Genomic DNA, 23554 nt, shown 5'->3' with positions numbered 1-23554 from the left:
GTACAGCAATAGCTTTAATTAATATCACCCATTAAAATTTACACACTTCACTATGCCAAAAAAAAACAAGCCCCATCATGGCTGTGCGATCGTAAAAATACAAACGTTATAGCAGAAAATTAAGGAGACAGGTGAAAGTATTAATTGCCCCCAAAATTTCTGTGACACCCATTGATTTTAGTAAATCCCATTCTGATTGTATCCTTAATATTTTCATGAGACAATTGTGATTATTTTGACGACCCTTGTGCCGATCATGTGACATGTAGTGTAGAAGCCTGGCTGCAAGTGCACTGGGGGGGTCCAAGAAAAAGTGGTCCAAGTAGTTTGACACGCCCACAGTGCACTTCTAGTCTAATTTGCATAGCTTTTCTACACTCGATTTCTCTGGCACATCGCATTTCTTCAACAATTAAAAAAAAGGATTGTTTTATTGAAGACCTATTCAGCCATCCCACTACTGCCATATGGAAAACACATTGGAGGAATATGTAATCAAGTCCGACCTGCTAACGCTGCGAGACTTTCTGGTGGAAGTGTGGCTTTTTGAGGGACTCCTAGACTGCTTATCCCTCTTTCTTCTATCATTTTTTTCTTTTGTTCTTTCCTTTTCCCTAGCTTTGCTCCGATCTTTGTCTCTCTTTTTCTCCCTATAGGAAACAAGAGTAAAATAATGTTAAAGTATGAATGAAAATTAAACTTTCCACCCTCCTCTCACATACTTCCTTGTAGATATAGGAAAGGACAATATGTTACACATGGAAAATATCAGTCATATGTCATGCTAATTAGTGCACTACAAAAAGGCATATTTTATTTTCTCCTCAATACTGCCATCTAGTGTACATTAAAAGCAATATTTTTTAGAACAAAAAATAAAGAAAAGTAATGCAATGATAAAATCATATGGAAAAACGTTTTGCTCCTAGATATAAATTATCAGCCGATATAGCGTGAGAAAAAAATAAAGACAAAACCGGACAAACATTTCGGTCTATATTCTTTCAGATAATGAAGCATATGAAAGCGCTGATGGAATAAAGATATTAAAGGGTTACTGTACTATCAAGTAACTTTTCAGAATAAGCAGTTGTGTGTGTGCACATGAGACATAACAGGATTTTTGGTTACAGGCCGTAAAATCTGTTTCTCAGAGCCTTCATTAGGGGACACAGGAAACCATGGTGTATGCTGCTGCCACTAAGCACAAAAAAAAAACTAGTTCCTCCTCCACAGTGTACACCCCACCGACTGGCACTAGGTTGATCAGTTAGTGGGAAAGCAGTAGGAGAAGCCACAAATAAAAGAAAAAGAAAACCACAACTCAAGACTGTAACATAACACAGTAACCAGAGCTGTAAAACTTGGGAGGGTGCTGTGTCCCCCAATGAAGGCTCCGAGAAACAGATTTTACAGTGAGTAAGCAAAAATCCTGTTTTCTCTATCGCTTACTTGGAGGACACAGAAACCATGGGATGTCCCAAAGCAGTCCCTGGGGAGGGAATAGCAGAAACTCCGTTCAGTTCAGAATTAACCACTGCCGCCTGCAAGATCCTTTTAACTAGGCTAGCGTCCGCCGAAGCGTAGGTATGAACCCTGTAAAATTTGGCGAACTTGTGGATGGAGGACCAGGTTGCAGCTTTGCAGGGCGGATGCCCTATGGTGTACTGCCCAGGAGGCGCCCACTGCCCAGGTAGAGTGTGCCTTAATACCAGGGGGAGGCGCTCTGTTCGTGACCTGGTATGCCTCCAACATTGCTGTCCGGATCTAGGGAGCAATCGTAGCCTTAGAGGCCGGAGGCCTCTACGTGCACCCTCAAAAATGACAAAGAGTGTGTCTTCCGAAATGAGGTGGTCCTAGCCAGATAGACCCATACCGCCCTGACCATGTCTAACCTATTCAGTGAACGCTCCAAAAGATGAGTCTGAGGCGGCAAAACGAAGGGAGGACAATATCCTTATTTAGGTGAAAGACGGACACCACCTTGGGAAGGAAAGAAGGTAGAGGCCACAAAACCACCTTGTCCTGGTAGAAAGGGGAAGACAAGAAAGAGCCAACATCTCTGAGTGTGTGCGCTACCCCCTGGAGAAAAGTTCTAACCTGATAACGGGAGGATAAGTTCTTCAGAAAAAGGATGGAAAGCGCTGACACCGGGCCCTTTAGCTAACTTGGAGCACAACCAGCATCAAGTCCCGCCTGAAGAAACGCCAGAATAGAAGGGAGAGAAATAGGGATTTTTGTGTACTCACCGTAAAATCCTTTTTTCCGAGCCATTCATTGGGGGACACAGACCATGGGAGTATGCTGCTGCCACCAGGAGGCTGACACTAAGTAATACAAAGAAAGTTAGCTCCTCCCCTGCAGTATACACCCTCCTGCTGGCTCCCAGCTAACCAGTTTGGTGCAAAAGCAGTAGGAGATCAATAACAACATATAAGCATATAGCATGTCACATTATATATGAGAGTATAACATATCAAATGATAAAAACAAGTACAACTAATAATAGGGAGGGAGCTGTGTCCCCCAATGAATGGCTCGGAGAAAAGGATTTTACGGTGAGTACACAAAAATCCCTATTTCTCTTTCGCCTCATTGGGGGACACAGACCATGGGACGTCCCAAAGCAGTCCCTGGGTGGGGACAACATCAGATCAGGCCGTGTAACCGCTACTTACAAGTGCGCCACTGCGGCCTGCAGAGTCCGCCTGCCCAGACTCACATCTGTGGAAGTGTGGGAATTATAGTGCTTCAACAATGCATGCGGACTGGACAAATCCGCAAGCTTGCAGGCGTGCCTTGCAGACGCCTGGTGCCTAGAACCCTCGACAGACAGGGAGATAGGCTGACATCTAGCATGGAAGGACTCCTGGATGGTGAAACGGATTCACCATGTTAGCATGGCCGATGAAATGGCTAAACCCTTCCTGAAAACGTCAGGAAGCCTTCCTCTACCGTCAGGAAGCCCAAATAAAGAGTCCAACCATCGGAAGGACGCCGTCCTCGAGACGTACCTACTCAGAGCACTCACTTCGTCCAGAATATGGGGAACTCATTCCATTTTGTGGACTGGTGCCGAAAGAGATGAGGGAAGATCTATGCCCTCATAACAGTGGTAATACATTACCACCTTGGTAAGAAGTGATGGGGATGGCCTGAGGACAAGCTTGCCTTGAAGGTAATAAGGGAAAAAAACCTGAAAGAGCAGAACAGCTAGCTCCAAAGACTCGTCATAGTGAGGATATCGCAGAGAAAAAAGGGGGCGACTTTCCCTGATAGTAAAGTCTGCTCGGATGAAAAGAAGTCTACTGTAAGACTCCTAGGATCATTAAGGTCCCAATGACCTAACGGTATGCGATAGGGAAGAACTACGTGTGAAAACTTCCTGTGAGAAAGTCCCTAATTGCAGTTTTGCTGCGATAAGGCGGGATGATACTAGCTCCGCAAACAAAAAAACTGACGTAGTCAATGCAAATCTCGGAGGATCGCTGGGGCCCCTTTCTGCTTCCGAAAGGCTTTCAGAAGTAGTGGAAGGAGAGTTATGGAAACTGGTACCACGGCAGAACCAGAGCATGGAGTGCGATGGCTCTTGGATCTCGAGGCCGAACCACGAACACGAGTACATTGGCATTCAGTCTGGACATCATCCGACCTACAAGTGGAGAGCTCCAGTGAAGGCAGATCTGATGGAAGACCTCGGGGAGAAGTTCCCACTGACTTGAGGCGGAACCCTGATGGCTGAATTTGTTTGCCGTCCAGAGTTCTACTCCTGGGATATATACTGCCGAGATCACTGAATGATAGATCTCTGCCCATCATAGAATGTGAGGTATCTCGGTCATGGCGCCTGGCCATGGGTACCTGCTAGATGATTGACGTATGGCACTGCCGTGGCATTATCCAATTGAATTCGGATAGGGTGACCCGCCAGAAGGCAGTGGACCTGCTGTAGGACTACCGTTCGGAGCAATGATAGGGAGAGGAAGACTGGCATTGGTAGTTACTAATAACCATTGAACCAGGAGAAAAGGCCCTGGATGAAGAAGGAGCTCAGAGACTATCGCCTGAAAGTCTTTTTGACTTGCTGAAAAAGAGCGGAGCGAAGGAAACTGCTTCCATTGTCGTCACCATTTTTCCTCAGAACTCTCCTAGCAAATCGAATGAAATGAGGGGGAGAGTAATCAAGCCCTCAAAACTCTCCTTGCGCGAGCTCCCTGTTAAAGGGCCATGACCTTGTCTCGAGGGAGAATTACCATCCTTCTAGAAGTGTGCAGGATTATCCTCAAAAAGGATATCAGCTGGGCTGGAAATGAGGAGAATTTGTTTAAGTGTAGCTGCCAGTCCAGGTGAGAGGGTATCGCAAGTGATATAGACGACTCAGCGTAGTCCTGGAAGGGCGGCTAGACAGTCGACCAAACAGGGCAGGACGAGCACGCCTCTAGGGTGCAAGAGAAAACATGACATCCGCCATGACCTGTGCGAACACTCTGGGTGCGGAAGCAAGGCCGAAGGACAAGGTTGTGACTTGAAAATGGTGTTCACGGATGGAAAGGCGAAGGAATTTTTTAAAGAGGGTAAGCATCCCGAGTGTCGATGGATGCCGAAAAAACTGCACCTTGTTCTGTTGAAGTAAGGACTGAGCTGAGGAACTCCATCCGAAGAAGGAGGACCATGTCAAAGGTTGTTAGAAGTTTGAGGTCCAGGGTCAGTCTAGACTGTGCTGGACAATCCTTAAACAATCCTTTGTCAGTCTCCCGCTCAAAAGATTTGATTGGCCAGTTGTTACTGGTGTGAATCAAGGTAGATAAGGTCTCCAGCCAGGAGACCATTGCTCTAGCAATCCATGCGGCGGCTAGGGAAGATCGAGAGCTGGACCCGAAGGCGCAAGACGGGACGAACCAGATTTGCTATCTGACAGTCCGTGATATTTTTAATTGATGACCTATCAGGTAGGGATACTGGTAGGTATACCACAGGAGATTCTACCCGGTTAATCTACCCCATGGCGGAATGTGCGGCTGCATCCAGCAGGTCATAGACTCTTGCCATCTCCGCTCTCTTTTGACAGTGCGGAAATAAAAATTAGGAACCCTCGATCCATCATCCTCTTAACAGGGAAGTGGAGAGGAATTGTCCGCCTTCTTGCATCATCCGCTAAATAGTGGTGATGCAGAGGGGGGTGCTCGTACTCCAAAAAAAAAAAATGCCTCTGTATATCCACAGAGTTCAGGTTTCCGGTGGACAGGACAGGTTGTCTGGCGTTAGACCTGGATGCAGAAGAGGAAACATGGAGGCGACCTTCCATGTGCTCGTCTGTTGATGGTGTGGGGAGATCGGGGCCCTTTAAAAGGACCCGTCGCCCTTAAAAATCAGGCCAGGCATGGCATCCCACGTAGAGGCTTCTGTCCAGTGAACTCCTTATGAGGGACACTGCGTAGTCTAGAGCAGAACCAGAGTCTTCGTCAATGTACCGAGGTTGGTTACTCGTCTCTGAAGCTCTGGCAAGTTCAGGCAATATCCAATCATATAATCAGAGCCTTGTTGTCATCAAATCATTGGTGAGGGAGCAGGAAACGAAAACTTCCGTTTTCTAGATGCCTGTATGTTTCTAGACGCCTGTACGTTTCTAGAATACTTGCGGCCCCTGCTAGCCGACGGCTCCCATGTAGGATAGGGACCATGTATATCAGTCCTGCGAGCACTCCGGGCCACAGAGGGTACCCGAGGGGGTTTAATCTCTTGGTCAGAGAACCATGGATTGCGGTCAGTGACGAAGTCCACTGAGGGGAACTAGAGGATAAGCTGGGGTTGGCGGCGGAGGGCTCCTCGGATTGATCATGCGCCCTTAAGACCAGGGAATACTGGTCATTCGCCTTTAAAACCAGGGAATACTGGTCATGCGCCTTTAAAACCAGGGAATACTGGTCATGCGCCTTTAAGACCAGGGAATACTGGTCATGCGCCTTTAAGACCAGGGAATACTGGTCATGCGCCTTTAAGACAAGGGAATACTGGTCATGCGCCTTTAAGACAAGGGAATACTGGTCATGCGCCTTTAAGACCAGGGAATACTGGTCATGAGCCTTTAAGATCAGGGAACACTGGTCATTCGCTTTTAAGACCAGGGAATACTGGACATGCGCCTTTAAGACCAGACAATACTGGACATGCGCCTTTAAGACCAGACAATACTGGACATGCGCCTTTAAGACAAGACAATACTGGACATGCGCCTTTAAGACCAGACAATACTGGACATGCGCCTTTAAGACCAGACAATACTGGACATGCGCCTTTAAGACCAGACAATACTGGACATGCGCCTTTAAGAACAGAGAATACTGGACATGCGCCTTTAAGACCAGACAATACTGGACATGCGCCTTTAAGAACAGAGAATACTGGACATGCGCCTTTAAGACCAGACAATACTGGACATGCGCCTTTAAGAACAGAGAATACTGGGCATGCGCCTTTAAGAACAGACAGTACTGGACATGCGCCTTTAAGACCAAGGAATACTTGTCATACGCCTTTAAGACCAGGGAATACTGGCCGAGTGCCTTTAAGACCAGGGAATACTGGTCCTGCACCTTTAAGACCAGGGAATACTGGTCATGCGCCTTTAAGACCAGGGAATACTGGTCGTGTGCCTTTAAGACCAGGGACTACTGGTCGTGTGCCTTTAAGACCAGGGACTACTGGTTGTGATGTAGAGTGGATGTGCCCCTTTAATGCTAAAAATCGTTGCCCCAGTGTGAGCCGGCCGGGTGGACCAAGATGGCCACCGTGAGTTGATAAAATCTCGCAGAGAGCGAGAAGCGCCAACTCAGGGGGCGGAGCCACGGACACGATGTTGAATAGGCCCAAGCCGGGGCCTAAATTTCTGTAGCAGGCGGGCGACACCAGCGGGGCGTTTCAGGCGAGACTTCCGGGATGCGGCCTACACATCGGCCGAAGCCAGGGGCTAAATTTTTGCAGTCGGCCAGAGCGTTACCTCAGAGAGGTGGGCCACAGGAAAGTGGCTGAGGCTGCCTGTCAGCATGTGGATATCACTCTGAAGATGGATCCACTCACCATCGGTGCGCGTCCCGGCATGGAGCCGCCGCGGATGTGGGTTTCAGCGCTGTTCTGTGCAGCGTGGACGGTGCAGGGATAAACCTCAATCCATCATTCGTTTGTTAGGGAGGTGGAGAGGAACCGTCCGCCTCATTGTGCCATCCGCTTTCACAGTGGTGGGACAGTGGGGGCTGCTCGGACGCCATAGAGAGGGGCCTCTGTACAGCCGAGGGTAAAACCTGGTGGACAGGGCCAGTTGTCCGGCATTAGGCCTGGCTCCAGGAGAGGATACCTGGAGGCGACACTCCATGTGGTCGCCTGCTGCTGGTGTGGGGAGATCGGAACCATGAAAGGAACCGTCGCCCCTGAACTGAGCTCAGGCATGGCTTCCCACGTCGCAGGAGAGGGTACGGGGAGGTATACTCGCCGTGCTCGCCTGTTGATGGTTCGGGGGAGATCGAATCCTTGAAAGGATCCGTCGCCCCCTTCACTCCGTTAATTAAAAAATAAAAATCTACAGAAAAGTAAAAAATAAAATAAAAACGTTGGGGTCTGAAACAGACCTGTGTGCCTCCTACAGACACTAAGCAAGAACTGGTTAGCTGGGAGCCAGCAGGAGGGTGTATACTGCAGGGGAGGAGCTAACTTTCTTTGTATTACTTAGTGTCAGCCTCCTGGTGGCAGCAGCATACACCCATGGTCTGTGTCCCCCAATGAGGCGAAGGAGAAAAGGACATAGGCGCGATGTGATTAGACTCACACCAGCGGAAATAGGCTTTCCAGGTCCGATAATAGACCCGAGACGACAACGGCTTCCTAGCCCGGATCATAGTCTGAATCACACGATCTGAAAAAACGAAACTGCGGTTTCAACAGCCATGCCGTTAAATAGAGCGACCGAGATTTCTGGTGGAAGATCGGCCTTGGGACAGAAGGTCCGGTCTGTCTGGGAGCATCCATGGGGAGTTTGCGAGAAGATTGACGATCTCTGCGAACCAAGACCACGTGGGCCAATCCGGTGCTATCAAAATGACAGGCACCCCTTCGGCCTTGATCTTTTTCAACAGCCTGGGAAGGAGAGGGAGGGGAGGGAACAGATAGGGAAGGGAAAACTGTGACCAGGGTATTGCCAGAGCGTCGGCGCCCACCGCGAGATGATAGCGGGACCTGGAAATTAACTGTGGAACCTTCCTGTTCAGCCGGGATGCCATGATGTCTAGATCCAGAGTGGCCCATCGATGGGAAATCTGATGGAAGAGTTCCAAATGTAGAGACCACTCTCCTGTCACGACACACTCGTAGCTGAGAAAGTTGGTTGTCCAGTTGTCCACGCCGGGGATATGCACTGCAAATATCTTGGATATTGGATACCTCGGCCATCGCCATGGGGCTCCCAAGCTCCTCCCTGGTGATTAACATATGCCACCTCCATGGCACTGTGTCTGAAATCGAATTGGCAGGCCCCTGAGAAGCCTCTCCCAGTGGCGGAGGGACAGAATGGCCGTTATCTTGAGGATGTTGATCGGCAGGCAAGATTCTTCTGCCGACCAAGGTCCCTGGACGGTCAGGTTGCGAAAGACAGCACCCCAGCCAAGAAGGCTGATGTCCGTCGCCACCACCTGCCAGTGAACGGGAAGGAAAGACTGACCGTGGAAGATGAGCGGGGATGACTGCTACCAACAGAGACTTCTTGACTCGGGAGGAGATCCGAACCAGACAATCCTGAGAGAACAGACTTGTTCCACTGCGATAGGATGGCTTGCTGAAGCGGTCTGAAGTAGAACTGCGCAAAAGGAGTTGCTTCCAACGCTGCCACCAAACTTCCCTGGACCGCCATGACCGAGCAGAAAGATGGAGGCTAAGGACCCTGCAGAGAGCGAATCCCCCTGATGAAAGGGGTTTCACCTTGGGAATAAAAAGCCTCGTCTGCTGGGTGTTGAACAGCGAGCGTAGAAAAATGAGGCACTGAGACGGGACAGGGTAAGACATTGCCCTGTTGATTAGCCAGCCGAGTCGAGACAGTGTTTTGAGAACGATGGACAGATTTTCCTGGGCCCGGTAAAAGGACGGAGCCTTGATGAGAATGTCGTTGAGGTACAGGATGAGCACTAGGCCTCTGATCTGCAGAATTGCCATTATCGCTGCCATGATCTTTGTGAAGACCCTGGGATGGGAGCGGTAGCAAGCCCGAACAGCAGGGTGACAAACTGAAAATGGTCCTGCCGCACCGCAAAATGCAGGAATCTCTGATGCCCCGAGAAAATAAGGACATGGAAAAAGACGTCTTGGATGTCTATGGGGCACATGAACTCCTGCGACTCCATGGAAGCAATTAATGAACGAAGGAAATCCATCATGAAATGACGCTGACAGACCCTTATTTTAGATCCAGGATGGGTAGAAACGTGCCGTCCTTCTTCAGCACGACAAATAGGTTTGAATAAAACCCTGTGAAACAGTTCCTGGGCTAGGACGGGAATGATGATTCCTGAACTGAAAAGGCAGGCAAAGGACGCAAGAACCCCGGAACAAGAGAAGCATCTCTTGGAGGACGGGATTCGAAGAATTGCTCTCCGGGCTGCGAAACAAAATATATTTAAGTCTGGTTCTAGGGGATCTATCCTGCGTGTCACTGGGATGCCAGTAGGGGGTGAGTTTAAAGGAAGCCCTTTTCCTATCCTGGCGAGCCTGTGGCCTCTCTTGGAGTGAGAAATCCTCCGTCGAAGAGAAAGGGCGAAAGTGCCGAAAGTACTGAAACTTACGATTTAAAGGAGGATGGGGAGGTTTGACCTGAAGGAGAGAGCTCGTCCCGCCAGTGATTTCTTTAATAATTTGGTCAAGCTTGGAGCCAAATAAGATAGAAACCCTGGAGAGGCAAAGGACTTTTTTGAAGATAAGTCCGCTTGCCACGCCTTACGCCAAATGGTCCGTTGGATGGCCACTATATTGCTGGACGCCTGAGCAGCACATGAAGCAGTATCCAGGGAGGCGGGTACTGCAGTGCGCAGGCACCGGGAAAGGTCCGAGAAGACCTGCGCACTGCAGTACTTTGCTCTGCCCTCAACAGGGCAGATAAAGTACCCCTGTGCTGGAGCCGTGACAGGAAGCAAAGAAGAGGACATCATCGCATGAAGATGGGAGGCGCCAGACCCGGACCGCGACGCCCATCGGACCGGACCACACCGGACGTCCCACCAGGTGAGTATAATATAACTTGTTTTTCTTATCTTTCAGGATACATCGGGGGCTTATCTACAGCATTACAGAATGCTGTAGTTAAGCCCCTGATGGCGGTGGCCGAAGCTTACATACGAAAAAGTAGGTGACAGATTCCCTTTAATGTAGAAGGTCATCATTTGACAGTACATCCAAAACCGCCTCGCCTGACTCAGGGAAGGAGGACTGGGAAGAAGCTATCCGCCGGGAGAGACAAGGGGGAGAGAAGGAGTGGGAGACCTAGAGCGACGCTCCTGCCTAGACCTTACGGCCCATGTTGGTAGGCACAGCAAATAAGTCCTGTGATCTGCAAGCAATGCCGGAGAGAAGAACGGGCAATCTGTTAAGAATGGACAGCAGGGTCTGCGACACCTTGGTGAGGTCTGCCACAGATTGTGACAGAGAGGTAGCCCAACCTGGGACAGGGGCACCACTCTCCCCTGGGTAGCAGGAGTAGGGGGGCTGTTGCAGTCCTGACAGAGGGGAGAGGACTGACCTGAAGGGAGTTTGCATTTACATGAGGAGCAAACAAAGTGCCTGACAAAAGCATAGGAAGAAAAAGCAGGAGGGCAAGAGCACTCTCCCTTAGGATTAGATAGAAAGCAGACCCACTAAGTAATGCCAGAAGGTTAGAAGGCAGAAAGATATATGCTGAGGAGAGGGTCAGTCTGCAGCGCATAGCTACTCATAGGAAGATGCAGGTCCTGAAGTCTGCTTCCAGGCCATAGAGGAGCTCTAGGAGACAAGCAGGGGTGCAGGGCGATTTCAGAGGAGATGCAGAGCTTCCTGCAGAGAGATGCCATCTTCCGGGTCCAGATGCCGGGAAGGAAGAAGAGGAGAGCTTGCAGAAAGGAAAACACGTGCAGATTTCCACGCCACCGATTGAGGAAGGGGCGTGACTGAAAAAGCCTGCTCAATGAGGCCGGAAGGGGGCGGAGCTAACCGCCGGCACTAAGGGGAGGGAGAGTAACACTAACACCGATGGGCGGGAGCCAAAGCCCATCAGATATGCTCGGAGGAGGGGGCGGAGCTAACCGCTGGAAACAGGAAGAGGAGGCATGCCAGTGACGGGCAGGAGAAAAGCTCGCCCCAAGATGAAGAGAGCAGAGTTAGCTGCGGGGACTAGGCCGCGCTGAAGCCGGGGCCTAGATTAGCAACAGCGATCTCTGAGGCTTGGGAGTGTGGTGCAGAGGCCCAGACATTACGTGTAAGGTAACCCTGTGCCACCAATCTTGAAGAAATAAAAGAGAAACAGGCCCCGTATAGACCAACCAAAAAGGTCTATACCTAAATAAAAGGCCCTAGGAAAAAAAACCTGTGCCAATATCTAACTAAAAAACCCTAAATTAAAAGAGGGAATGGGGGACAGGAAGACCTCTTCCATCATATTCTTCCATCTTCCTCTATGTCTTCTTTATCTTCACCTTCTTCTTTATCTGAATCTTCTCCTCCATCACCTCTGGACCGGAACCTGACAGATTGAGGAAAAAGGAGATGTACCTCTCCATCCTGGCGACAAGACTTCATTAGACATCCGAGCCTCTTGGGGATGTGGGACCAGGTTCTGGTGGGCGAGTGTGTAGGAGACAGGAGCCAGGACCAAAATCCGGATCACCGAAACACTCTTCTGTGTTAGGGGTTGGGGTCCTGCCGGCTAAACATATGAGGATACGGGGTGGCAGTTCCCGCCGTGCTCATAGTCTCTACGTGGGAGTACAGTGTGACTGTTCACACTGTATCCTTCCAGAGGTAAAGGAGAAGGTCCATCTAAGAAAATAAAAGAGGAAGACATTACTGGAAAACAATGAAAACCAAGGTAGATATGGCTCTAGTAAAAGACCCGTGTCCACCTCCTACGGACACGGAGCTAAAAACTGATTAACCTAGTGCCAGTTGGTGGGGTGTACACTGCTGAGGAGCTAATTTTTTAGTGCATAGTATCAGCCTCCTAGTGGCAGCAGCATACGCCCATGGTTTCCCATGTCCCCCAATGAAGCGATAGAGAAAACACTATTTCTGGTCATTATAAGACTTGTATTCCGCATTTTTAACGGTTTTAATCTCCAATCCACTGGGAGCACACAGATGAGCTACTGTGATCTCCACATAGACAGCAGTACAAAGAATATGTGGTTCCTCTGCAGCTGCTGAAGATCCAAAAGAGAAATCCAGGAGACACAAATTTGATGTGATTTCATTATCAAAGTGTTTCAAAGTCATCCAACTTCATCAGGTTAAAAGGTCCCTCTTACCATTCAATGGGATGTCCTCCTTGTACTGATTAATAGCATCACAAACGGAGATCTAAATTCTAATTCTTATCAAGTTTGTTCATACCTTGAACGCGATCTGCTTTTTGACTTGCGTCTGTCTCTTGAAATAGAATGTTTCTTATGGGGACTTTTGGATCTCCTGCGTTCTTTATGCCTTGACCGTGAACGGTTCTGTGACCTGCTTCTGAAACAATATTGACCTGTTAAACAGCTAAAAAAATCATGTCATGATTATAAAAGGACCTATTAAAGATAAGCCCAAAAAAATAAATAAATAAATAAATAAATAAAATGGAATCTCATTTTTCTACTGAGCCCACGCGCATAATCAGTAGAGCCAAGCACATATTTGATTTTGGGATGGACAAGCATTGAACAGCTATGTGATGTTTCCACAGCTTGCTGTGCTGCACTGGTTTTCTGATGTCTATTCATTGCTACGACAGTCACAAAAACAGCAGAAGAAAATAACTGACATGGTGGTTCAGTAGTCTTGACCACCTGAGGCCTCTGTATGGAGAAAGATATCCCCAGCTCAGGCATTAGGAATACCCAGCTATACATCCCACAATGTATCCCAAAAATCACCAAAGTGAGGCATGCTGTTACCTGTGTTTTGAGTGTGACCGTTTCCATCTAGATCTGGACTTGGAATGAGAACGGGATCGAGTTCTGGAGGGATTCTTTGTATTTTCAATGGGTAACCCGGTTTCTGTTGAAAATAAAATAAAGCACCTTATTTAAGAAAAGACATACCATAATATCAACAACATGAGAATACTGCAAAGGAGAAAAAGAGGGAAACTAGAATTGCTCCTTAGCCGGTGAGTTTAGCACAAACTACTAGCTACAATACACTGCGTAGTGGAACTTTTAGGCTACATCCTGCAGCTTTGGGCTACACCTCCCCATGCAGAGGAGATACTCCGGCTCACTTCTGCATTGGGTGGTGAGCAGCGTTCATTATGTGGAATTGACAGCCGCCAGACAGGAGTCATGCATGACAGGTATCATTCACATGTTCTATTCAGTCACTAGGACTAACACACGATACGCAACCATCATGTACATTTCCTGGAAGTCATCTGCTGACACCAATCACCTCCTGATGCAAAACTTAGCGGCAGTGGAGAACCCCTTTATCAAGATTGTCTGTTCCCATTTGTTAGTAGCTGCATTGAGTTTAAAAAGTGTCAGAAAGTCTCAGGTTGCCATCTATTCTTTCATTCATGGGCAGATTTCCAGACATGCAGTTTGTAGCCCGTTTCCACTTTAAGACTTGTCTCATGTGGACGTATCCCTCCCAGTAATACATGATGCATGTGAGGCCTGTGTCATGTACTTTTGTCAGCTCAGCTTCATTCCTTTCACCTGCTACAGCCCATGATGCGTCCGTTCTCCTCTGTGCTAATGTACACTAAGGCTGTGAAATGTGTGATTTCCCTCTCGACCTACCACTCATACAGAGCCTCTGTAATCACTCCCTCCACCACATTGCCTTGTGTGTGTCCTCACACAAACTTCAGTTGGGTTATCTGTCTTTTCAGAAGACTTGCATGCTTTCCACACTTTGTATGTACTTTCACTCCTCCTGGTTGGTATATCCGAGACCGCTTTTACACTGTGTTCAGCTCAGATAGGAAGACCCAGCTGAACCGCCAGGTATTCGGACCAGAATTAATTGCCTCATAGATATATACGAGTCAGTAGATTTGGCAGTCGTAACGGGTCTTCTGATCCAAGTGCGGTCTCTGAACGTGAACACTGACAGAAGAAGGCAAGAGTAGAAAGAGCCAAGTTTTGCAAACCTTCCGATCTACGACTGATGCAGAAGGACAACTAGCTATGCGGAGAAATTAGACATACTCTGGAGCAAAAAAATAAATAAATAAGGGCTGGGATGCTCAATAAAAGCTTTTTAGAAAATTATATAATTTATGAACTTAAAAGCCAAATAAATAAAAAAATAATAAAATGAGTGCAAAAGTGTACATAGCCTTCAAGGCTGACCTAATAAAGAGTACAAGAATATCAGTTTCCGGTTAGTGGTAACAGCGAGGGCAGGCACAGCTGATGGGAGTATTCATCAGTCGGCACCTGTGCTAAAAATATATATATTTTTTAAATTATGAGGGGTCCCTCTATTCTTGATAACCAGAGCAGACAAACAAAAAAAGCTGTCAGCTTTATCATGTCTAGTTATCAAAAACAGAGGGGTTTTAATTATTTAATTAAATAATAAGGAGATTTGTGTGTACTCACCGTAAAATCTTTTTCTCCGAGCCAATCATTGGGGGACACAGGACCATCGGTGTTATGCTGCTTGCCACTAGGAGGACACTAAGTAAACACAAAGAGTTAACTCCTCCTCTGCAGTATGCACCCCTTGACTGGCCAGTAACGACTCAGTTCGGTAGTAAAGCAGTAGGAGTATAAGAAAAACCAAGACAAGTAAACTATGTCAAAAACTGAGGAACAAAATCCCAACAACAAACAGCCAATAGGCTAACAGGGTGGGTGCTGTGTCCCCAATGATTGGCTCAAAGAAAAAGATTTTACGGTGAGTACACAAAAATCTTCTTTTCTCCTATGCCTCATTGGGGGACACAGGACCATGGGACATCCTAAAGCAGTCCCTGGGTGGGGAGCAATTGCACTGCTAAAACCCCATGTACCACTGGCTTACTGAGGTACCGCTGTCTGCAGAATGCGCCTGCCAAGGGCAGCATCTGCCGAAGCCTGAGTATGAACCTGATAGTGCTTCGTGAAGGTATGCAGACTGGACCAAGTCGCAGCTTTGCAAAGCTGTTGTGCTGACGCCTGGTGCCGAATGGCCCAAGATGCACCGACCTACCTAGTCGAATGCGCCTTAACCCCTGCTGGAACAGGGGTGTCCCTGACGCGGTAGGATTCCTGGATAGTGGAGCGAATCCACTTGGCTAGAGTGGCCTTTGAGGAGGGTAGACCTTTCCTATGTCCCTCCGGAAGCACGAACAGGACATCCGACTTACGGAAGGGAGCCGTGCGAGATATGTACTGCCGAAGAGCTCTAACTACATCCAGAGAATGGAGAGCTTTCTCAATACAATGGGTTGGTGCCGGACTGAATGACGGCAAGACAATGTCCTCATTTAGATGAAAAGAGGAGAAGACTTTAGGTAGGAAAGAGGGAGAGGTTCTCAAAACTACCTTGTCTGTGTGAAAAATCAGGAAAGGGGGTCAGCAAGAGAGAGCCGCCAACTCAGAAACTCTCTTGATTGACGTATTCGCCACGAGAAAGACCACCTTCCAAGAAAGGAGGGTGAGCGATGTCCTGCAATGGTTCGAAAGGGGCCTCCTGAAGAACTCCGAGAACCAAGTTAAGACCCCATGAAGCCAAAGGCATTCTATAGGGAGGGACCACCCGGGAGACTCCTTGGATGAACGTCTTAACCGGCAGTAGGGAAGCGATCTTTCGTTGGAATAGAACAGACAATGCGGACACTTGTCCCTTGAGCGAGCTTAGGGCGAGGCCTGACTAAGCCTGATTGGAGAAACTCCAGAATGGACGGAATGGAAAAAAACAGAGAACGTCCATGAGCATTGCACCATGAAAAGATGCGCCAGGTGCGATGATAGATGCGCATGGATACGGGTTTCCTAGCGCGATTCATGGTAAAAGAAACCCCTGGAGAGAATCCGGCTTGGGCTAAAATCCAGGATTCAACGGACACGCCGTCAAAGACAGGGCCCCAGAGTTCTGGTGGTAAATCGGGCCCTGTGAGGGAAGATCCATGCGATCTGGAACACGCCAGGGGACGTCTGCGACCATTTGGACGAGTTCCGCGTACCATGCTCGGCGTGGCCAGTCTGGCGCGACGAGGATCACCGGTCTACCCTCTGCCCTGATCTTCCCGAGAGTCATCAAGAGCAGAGGAAGAGGCGGAAATACGTATGGCAGCTGGAACCGATGCCACGACAGGACCAGAGCATCTGCCCCGATGGCGCAAGGATCGCGGGATCACGGAATGAACTGGGGAACCTGGTTGTTGAGCCTCGAGGCCATGAGATCCACATCAGGCGTCCCCCAGCGAAGACAAATCTGCTGGAAGACTTCCGGATGCAGGGACCACTCGCCCGAGGCAAGACCTTGGCGACTGAAGAAGTCCGCTTCCCAATTCTCCACACCCAGTATGTGGATTGCCGAGATGAGCGAGTGATTGGTCTCGACCCAGCGCAGGATGTGGGAGACTTCGAGCATGGCTGCCCTGCTGCGGGTTCCCACTTGCCGGATGATATACGACATTGCTGTGGCGTTGTCGGATTGGATTCTGATGGGATGGCCTGCGAGAAAGTGGTGAAAATTGCGTAAGGCAAGTGTGATCGCTCAAATCTCCAAGATATTGATTGGAAGACGCGACTCTCTTGTGGACCAACGACCCTGTGCCGTGTGGTGATTGAAAACTGCGCCCCAGCCCAAAAGGCTGGCATCGGTGGTCTCCACTAACCAGCGTACTGGGAGAAAGGACTTCCCTTGGTTCAGGGAGGACTGTAGCATCCACCACCTGAGGGTCTGCCTGACCTGTAGACACAGGCGAAAACGACGGTCGAGAGAAAACGGGCTCCTGTCCCAGGCTGACAGCAGCGCCTGTTGCAGGGGACGGAGATGGAACTGTGCAAACGGAACAGCTTCCATCGCCGCAACCATTTTCCTGAGGATGCGCATCGCGAAGCGAATGGAGTGAGGGACTGGGCGGGAGAGCTTCTCTGGAGGGAGAATGACTAACCCGCGGGAAGAGTCCAAAATCATGCCCAGGAAGCAGATTTGCTGAGCCGGCACTGGAGATGATTTCTCGAAGTTGATTTTCCAACCCAGGCGAGAAAGAGAATCCACGGTGATACTTACAGACTCCTCGCAGGCAGAATGGGACAGACCCTTGATTAATAGGTCGTCCAGATAAGGCAGAACCTACCACTCCCCGAGCGTGAAGAATGGCCATGACGGCCGCCATGACCTTCGTGAAGACTCTGGGGGCGGTGGCGAGTCCGAAGGGCAAGGCCACAAACTGGAAGTGTTCTTCTTGGACTGCGAAGCGCAGGAACTGCTCATGAGAGGGAAAAATTGGAATATGTAGATAAGCATCCTTGATGTCTATGGATGCAAGGAACTCTCATTTTTCCAGGGACGTGACAACGGAACGGAGCGAGTCCATCCTGAAGTGTCGGACCCGTACGAACTTGTTGAGCAGTTTGAGGTCCAGTATGGGCCGTAGAGTCCCGTCCTTCTTTGGGACCACGAAAAGATTGGAGTCAAACACCTTGAACCTTTGGTCTCGAGGGACCGGAGCGATGACACCGTCCCTTTGAAGCGCCTGTATGGCCTGAAGAAGATGTGACACCCTTGATTTGGGGGGAGAAGACTGGAAGAAGTGCGGAGGGGAGATGGAAGAAAACTCGATTTTGTATCCGGAAGACACGAGCTCTCCGACCCACTCGTCGTGAACAACCGAGAGCCAATTTTGACGGAACGAAAGGCGTCCGCCTACTTTGTCAGTGTCCGCCGGACACGTCGACAAGTCATTGTGTAGAAGGTTTAAGGGATGCGGATGGCTTAGGGCCAGAAGGTCTCGGTCTGGGTTTCCAGGAACGGTTTGGTCTGTATGAGACCTGGGGATTTCTGTTTTCTCGCCGTCCCGAACCAGGGGAAGAGGAGGACCAACTGGAGTTGTTACGAAAGGACCAGAATCGAAACTGCTGCTGATTCCGAAAAGGCCGGGCAGGTTTTTGCTGGGGAAGAAATTCACTCTTCCCTCCTGTAGCGTCAGAAATGATTTGGTCTAGTTTCTCCCCAAATAAACGGCCAGCTTGGTAGGGTAACGAAGTCAGCGACTTTTTAGAAGCAGAATCTGCTCGCCAATCAGAGCCACAAGGCCCTCCTGATGAAAACTGCGTTTGCAGCCGCTTGCGCTGTGCAATTAGCCGCATCTATGGAAGCGTTAACTACGAAATCTCCGGCCTGAGCTAACTGGTTAGCTAGTTTGGCCGCCTCTGGGGGAAGATTACTGTCGTGGACGGTAGAGGTTAACACCTCTGCCCAGGCCACCATTTCCTTAGCCACCCAGGTAGCGGCAAAGGATGGAAGGAGAGCTGCTCCTGAGGCCTCGAAGACTGAGCGAGCCAGGTAGTCAATTTGACGGTCAGAAGGATTTTTGACTGATGAACCGTTGACAGGGATAAGACTGTTTTGGATGCGAGTCGCGATATGGCAGGATCCACAGAAGGAGAGAGAAGCAACTCCTTCACCAGATCCTTGGAGAAAGGATATTTAGCTTCCGTGGCTTTTTGAGCCGTAAAACGCTTCTCTGGGTGTTCCCTGTGTTTTTGGGCAATGTCCTAAAACTCAGGGTGATTAGCAAATATCTTTTGAACGCGTTTAGTCTTTTTAAAAGAGACGACGTGTTCCTGAGTGGATATCGATTCCTCATCCACCATTAGTTTTTTGTTGACTGCCTCAGTAAGGGAGTCAAGTGTCTCCTGACCGATAGAGGAGTCTTGGGTTAAGGATTCCTCCGACTCGTATACTGAGTCATGTACGCTGCGACCCTCGGGGGAGCGAGAAGGTGAGCTCACAGATGCTGAAGCTCGAGCATAGATGGGAGATTCTGGCACCCCGAGATTCCCATAGTACGGTACGCCCCCTGTGGTCGGACGGCCCCGCACCGTCGCCAGATTCCGTCGCAGCCGACGGAGGCGAGTTCTGGCTTTAGGAGGCCCCCGGAAAGAGTCCAATGCCCTGACCAAGAAATCCACTGAACGTGAGAAGGACGCGGCCCACTCAGGAGGGTTAGGCTCGGCAGGGTCGGTGGAGACATTGGAGGTGGCGGCAGGAGGCGGCTGCGCACAGGCCGGGTCGCAGTTCTGGCACAAAGGGGTATTGTGGGCACGTGGCAATGCAGAATTGCAAGTGGCACATGAAGTAAAAAACACAGTGTGCTTTTTATTGCCCCTTTTAGCGTCCTTAGATTGAGACATAGTGTATGTCTATACTCCAATTAAACTGCGATAGCAGGGCTATGGGAGCAGAGAAGGGGTTAAGCTTTTCCCTATGGAGTGGAGCAGCTTACCCACGGTCCTGTGCTGGTGTCCCCGGGGAGGCAGAGAAGGAAGGTAGCGTTTTCGGCTGAATTTTCCCTGCAGAAGTGGAGTCCCAAGATGGCGCCCGAGATTTGCAGGGCACTTCTTGTTCAGAACGAGAAGCGCCTGAATAGTGGGCAGGGCTTCGACGGTGGGCGGGAATTTTAAGTTGCGGCCTAGTCCGGCAGTAGAAGCCGGGACTAAATTTATGGAGCCGGCCGGCGGAACGCACCGGCGGCCGAATCTGATGACCGCAGCTGGCATCTAGCCAGCTGTATCTCTCCCCAGGGACCCGGACCGCACCTTCCCACGCAAGCAACGTGAGGAAGGGTAGTACTCACCAAAGAGAGGTGCCTGCAGCTCAATCGATCCTCCCTATGCCGGGGGATGGAGAGCGTCTGCAGATATGCCTGCTGCAGGGGACTTACGGCCGTGCCTGCCGCAGGGGACTTACGGCTACTGTGGGGTCTACGTGATGCCAAGGTGAGGGCTTAATTTCGGATGCGCCCGGAGATGCACATAAGAGGTATACTCTATGTGCTCGCCCTCTTACGGGGGGGGGGGGGGGGGGGGATCGGGATCGTATAGGAACCGTCGCCCTGGTGTAGCTTAGGCGTGCCCCAGTCGTCGCAGGAGAGGTACGGGGAGGTATACTCGCCTGTTGATGGTTCGGGGGAGAGCGGACCCTAGAGAGGAATCCGTCGCCCCCTTCACTCCGTTAATTAAAAAATAAAAATGTACAGAAAATAAAAGTAAAACAAAAAAACGGTGGGGTCTGAAAACAGACCCAAGTGCCTCCTACAGACACTAAGCAAGAACTGAGTCGTTACTGGCCAGTCAAGGGGTGTATACTGCAGAGGAGTTAACTCTTTGTGTTTACTTAGTGTTCTCCTAGTGGCAAGCAGCATAACACCCATGGTCCTGTGTCCCCCATTGAGGCGTAGGAGAAAATAAACGGCGTGAGGTCCCCTTAATTTTCACAACCAGCCAAACTAAAGCAGACAGTTGGGGGCTGATATTCTCAGACTTGTAAGGGGCCATGGATCTTGGCACCCCGAGCCTAAAAAAATAGCAGACCACAGCTGCTCCAGAAAAGGCACATTAGACGCACCAATTCTGGCGCTTTACCCAGCTCTTCCCACTTGCCCTGGTGCGGCGGCAAGTGAGGTAATTGTTGTGGGGTTAATTTCAGCTATTTTATGGCCACTGAGATCAAACCCAGGGGTTAGTAATGGAGAGGCCTCTATAAGATGCACCATTACTAACCCCATAGTTAGACCGTAAAAAATAAACAGCCAAAGTAAGGTCCTTTAATTGAAATAAAAACAAAAGTTATACTCACCTTACGCCCAATCCATTGAAGCCCTTGTCCCCTATAAAAAATAATAATACTACTACTAATAATAATAAACAATATCCCTTACCTGTCCGAAGTGAAGATTAGCAATACTGTCCCACGTCGTAATCCATCACAGCGATATCGTGCCATGATGCCACTGCCCAGGCTGAAGACCAGGAAAACAATGAGGTGTGCAAGCGCACTTTCAGTGATGAGTTCAGCTGAACCCGGAAATCCATGGGTTCGCCCATCACTAGTGCTGATACGAGCAAGAGTAATCCCAGAATACATTACCATCAGTGAAGTCCAAACAGAAGACGAAATATGGCTGTCACAAATTGGTATTTTTCAGGGACCTACCTTCATAGGTTACTGTGTACTGATAACGCACTGGCATATGCATACTGTATCATCCACATGCAGCCATATTTTCATGCTGGTATATGCCTACTAACAAGCAGCACATACTATACCCTTTCTAGGGCATCTATTATAATAACACAACTAAATATAAAGATTAGAAAAAAGCACCCAACTCACATTGCAGTCATGCTACGAGTGCTGAAAATGGCAGTCTGTTCCCAGTCCTGTATACTTATAATGCAATTAGCAGTAAGCTACAAATACCAGCCCTAGACGGTCCAGTGTCCCATCCACCCCTGCAAGTGTCAGTGGCAATAGGAACAAGTCCTTCTCATCAGTATAATGTCTGCTTGACTGACCGTTATTAAAGCCAATCATGTTTCTGCAGAGGAAACAAGGAGAGAAAAAAAAAGTAATTTTTGTACAACATCACTGCTGTCGATGTTTCCAGACGTCATGGAAATCACCGTATTGTGTGCAACCAGAACAAAGCATAGCTAATGTACATTTTGATATTTTTTATATATATATTTTTACCCTGTAGATCTCCAAGAGCTATGACGATCAATCAAATCTCCGAACAGAGACGTTCAGCTCCTAGAAGAGGGCTGGACAGCATTGTATGGACTCAATCATTCTAAGCTCATTTAACGGTGTGCGCTCCTACAACCAGTGAGAGCTTCTAACTTGTGGCTTGAGCAATTGTTGGGGGGTCTCACTAGCAATGTACAAGCTTCTTATGAGAAAACACAAAAATTGAGCCTAGTTTGAGTTGGTATACATGCAGCACATAAACGCATGTTCACATTGGCCATAAAACATACAAAACCTACAAGAAACAAAATGAGCAAAAACCCTGCTGTAACTAAATAAGTAAAAAGCAAAAGTGCATTTTAACAACAGAGTTCTTAGTAATACTGTTTTTGATCAAAAATAGCATAAAAGCCATTCCACCGTCGACAAGGTGAATCGGATAGGGACAATCCTACGCTGTCTTATATAAAAATACAAAGAAAAAACACAAACATTTAGCTTAGTTTGAGTTGGTAAACATGTGTTTTTTCTTTATATTTTTGCATTTTGTGCAAGCCGGGGTGTGGCCTCCCTCTCCTGAGCTAAAAATTACATTTATAGGCTTCCCCAGACTGGTGTCCACTGGTTGGGACCCGGTCCTTTTGTCTGCCCTTATTCACACACTGAGGTTTTTTTAACATACACAAGAGCCAATCTCTTCCAATTTGAAAGCACTTGGAAATTCAGATTTGAATGCCATTTTCATTAATGTCCTTCCAGTGACCCAAGAAACTGAGATCTGAACTTTTTGACAGAACCATAAAGGGAAGTGAGTATGAGAAAATTACCTATGTGAAAAAAAGGGTTTTCGTACATTTATTGGAAAAAAATGTTAGTGATTTTATTTTTTTTGTATATCACAATCTGAATAAAAAATAAAAATCTTGCGATTCTACTACCAGGGCTTTTTTAGGCTCTTAAGGGGGGTATTCCAATTTCAAGATCCTATCCCAGTATGTAGTAGGTCTAATAATTATAGACCTAATATTTCCTTGGAAAACTGTGTTTTTATAAGAGCATTTCTCTATGTAAAAGCTCATGTTAAAATCGCATTGCAATCGGATCGCATTCAGATGCTAGGTAATAAAAATTGTTGCCCCAGGAAAATCGCATGACACTCGTCCCACTTTTCGGTTTTTGTTTTTTTAACGGTGATGGGTACAAGTCCTAGGAGTGGACATAATCATGGATGCCAAAGCTTCTGCAATGGACTATTCATTCACTGCAAAGAAACAGGAGTGTCTGCATCTTCCACTGCGCCACCCATGACTCAAGCCTGTATTCCCTGGAGACCGGCTCCTCCTGAACCCATTGCTTACAATGGGCATTGACTCTACCGGGGCTTAATATGCGCTATGACATATATCATTGCGGTGACACGACTTACCTGGTTTTCCCATGATGCTTATTAAAAAAGGAAACTATATGATAAAGGCCATTAATTGCCTGAAATGTCTTTAAATTGTCGCTTCACCTATCAGTATCAAATAAATACTCACCTGAAGCATTTTTCTTGCACGTGTGCAGTGATTTGTTTCCTGAACTCATGTGACCTTGATGACACTAAGGGGCCTCTAACTGTGAGTCTAGAGGAAATAGGCTTGTATGTACTGTATGT

General features: G+C 48.4%; 1 protein-coding gene across 2 annotated transcripts in view; it reads right to left on the bottom strand.

Moving 5' to 3' along the window:
• Positions 1 to 23554, bottom strand: part of SREK1 (splicing regulatory glutamic acid and lysine rich protein 1) — a 79140-nt gene that overhangs the window by 14218 nt on the left and 41368 nt on the right. Inside the window, exons 8-10 of one of the 2 annotated variants that reach the window (XM_077286426.1) lie at positions 13158 to 13260; positions 12613 to 12732; positions 507 to 650 (exon numbers count right to left, since the gene is read on the bottom strand). In XM_077286426.1, the coding sequence (XP_077142541.1) occupies positions 507 to 650; positions 12613 to 12732; positions 13158 to 13260 (367 nt within the window). The remainder of the gene's footprint in view (positions 1 to 506; positions 651 to 12612; positions 12733 to 13157; positions 13261 to 23554) is intronic. The other variant, XM_077286435.1, reaches the window with a different exon arrangement.

The sequence above is a fragment of the Ranitomeya variabilis genome, chromosome 1 (assembly GCF_051348905.1).
Source record: "Ranitomeya variabilis isolate aRanVar5 chromosome 1, aRanVar5.hap1, whole genome shotgun sequence".
In the NCBI taxonomy this organism is placed as follows: Eukaryota; Metazoa; Chordata; class Amphibia; order Anura; family Dendrobatidae; genus Ranitomeya; species Ranitomeya variabilis.
The sequence above is the reverse complement of the archived record's forward strand: the minus strand, read 5'-3'. Positions and strand labels throughout refer to the sequence as shown.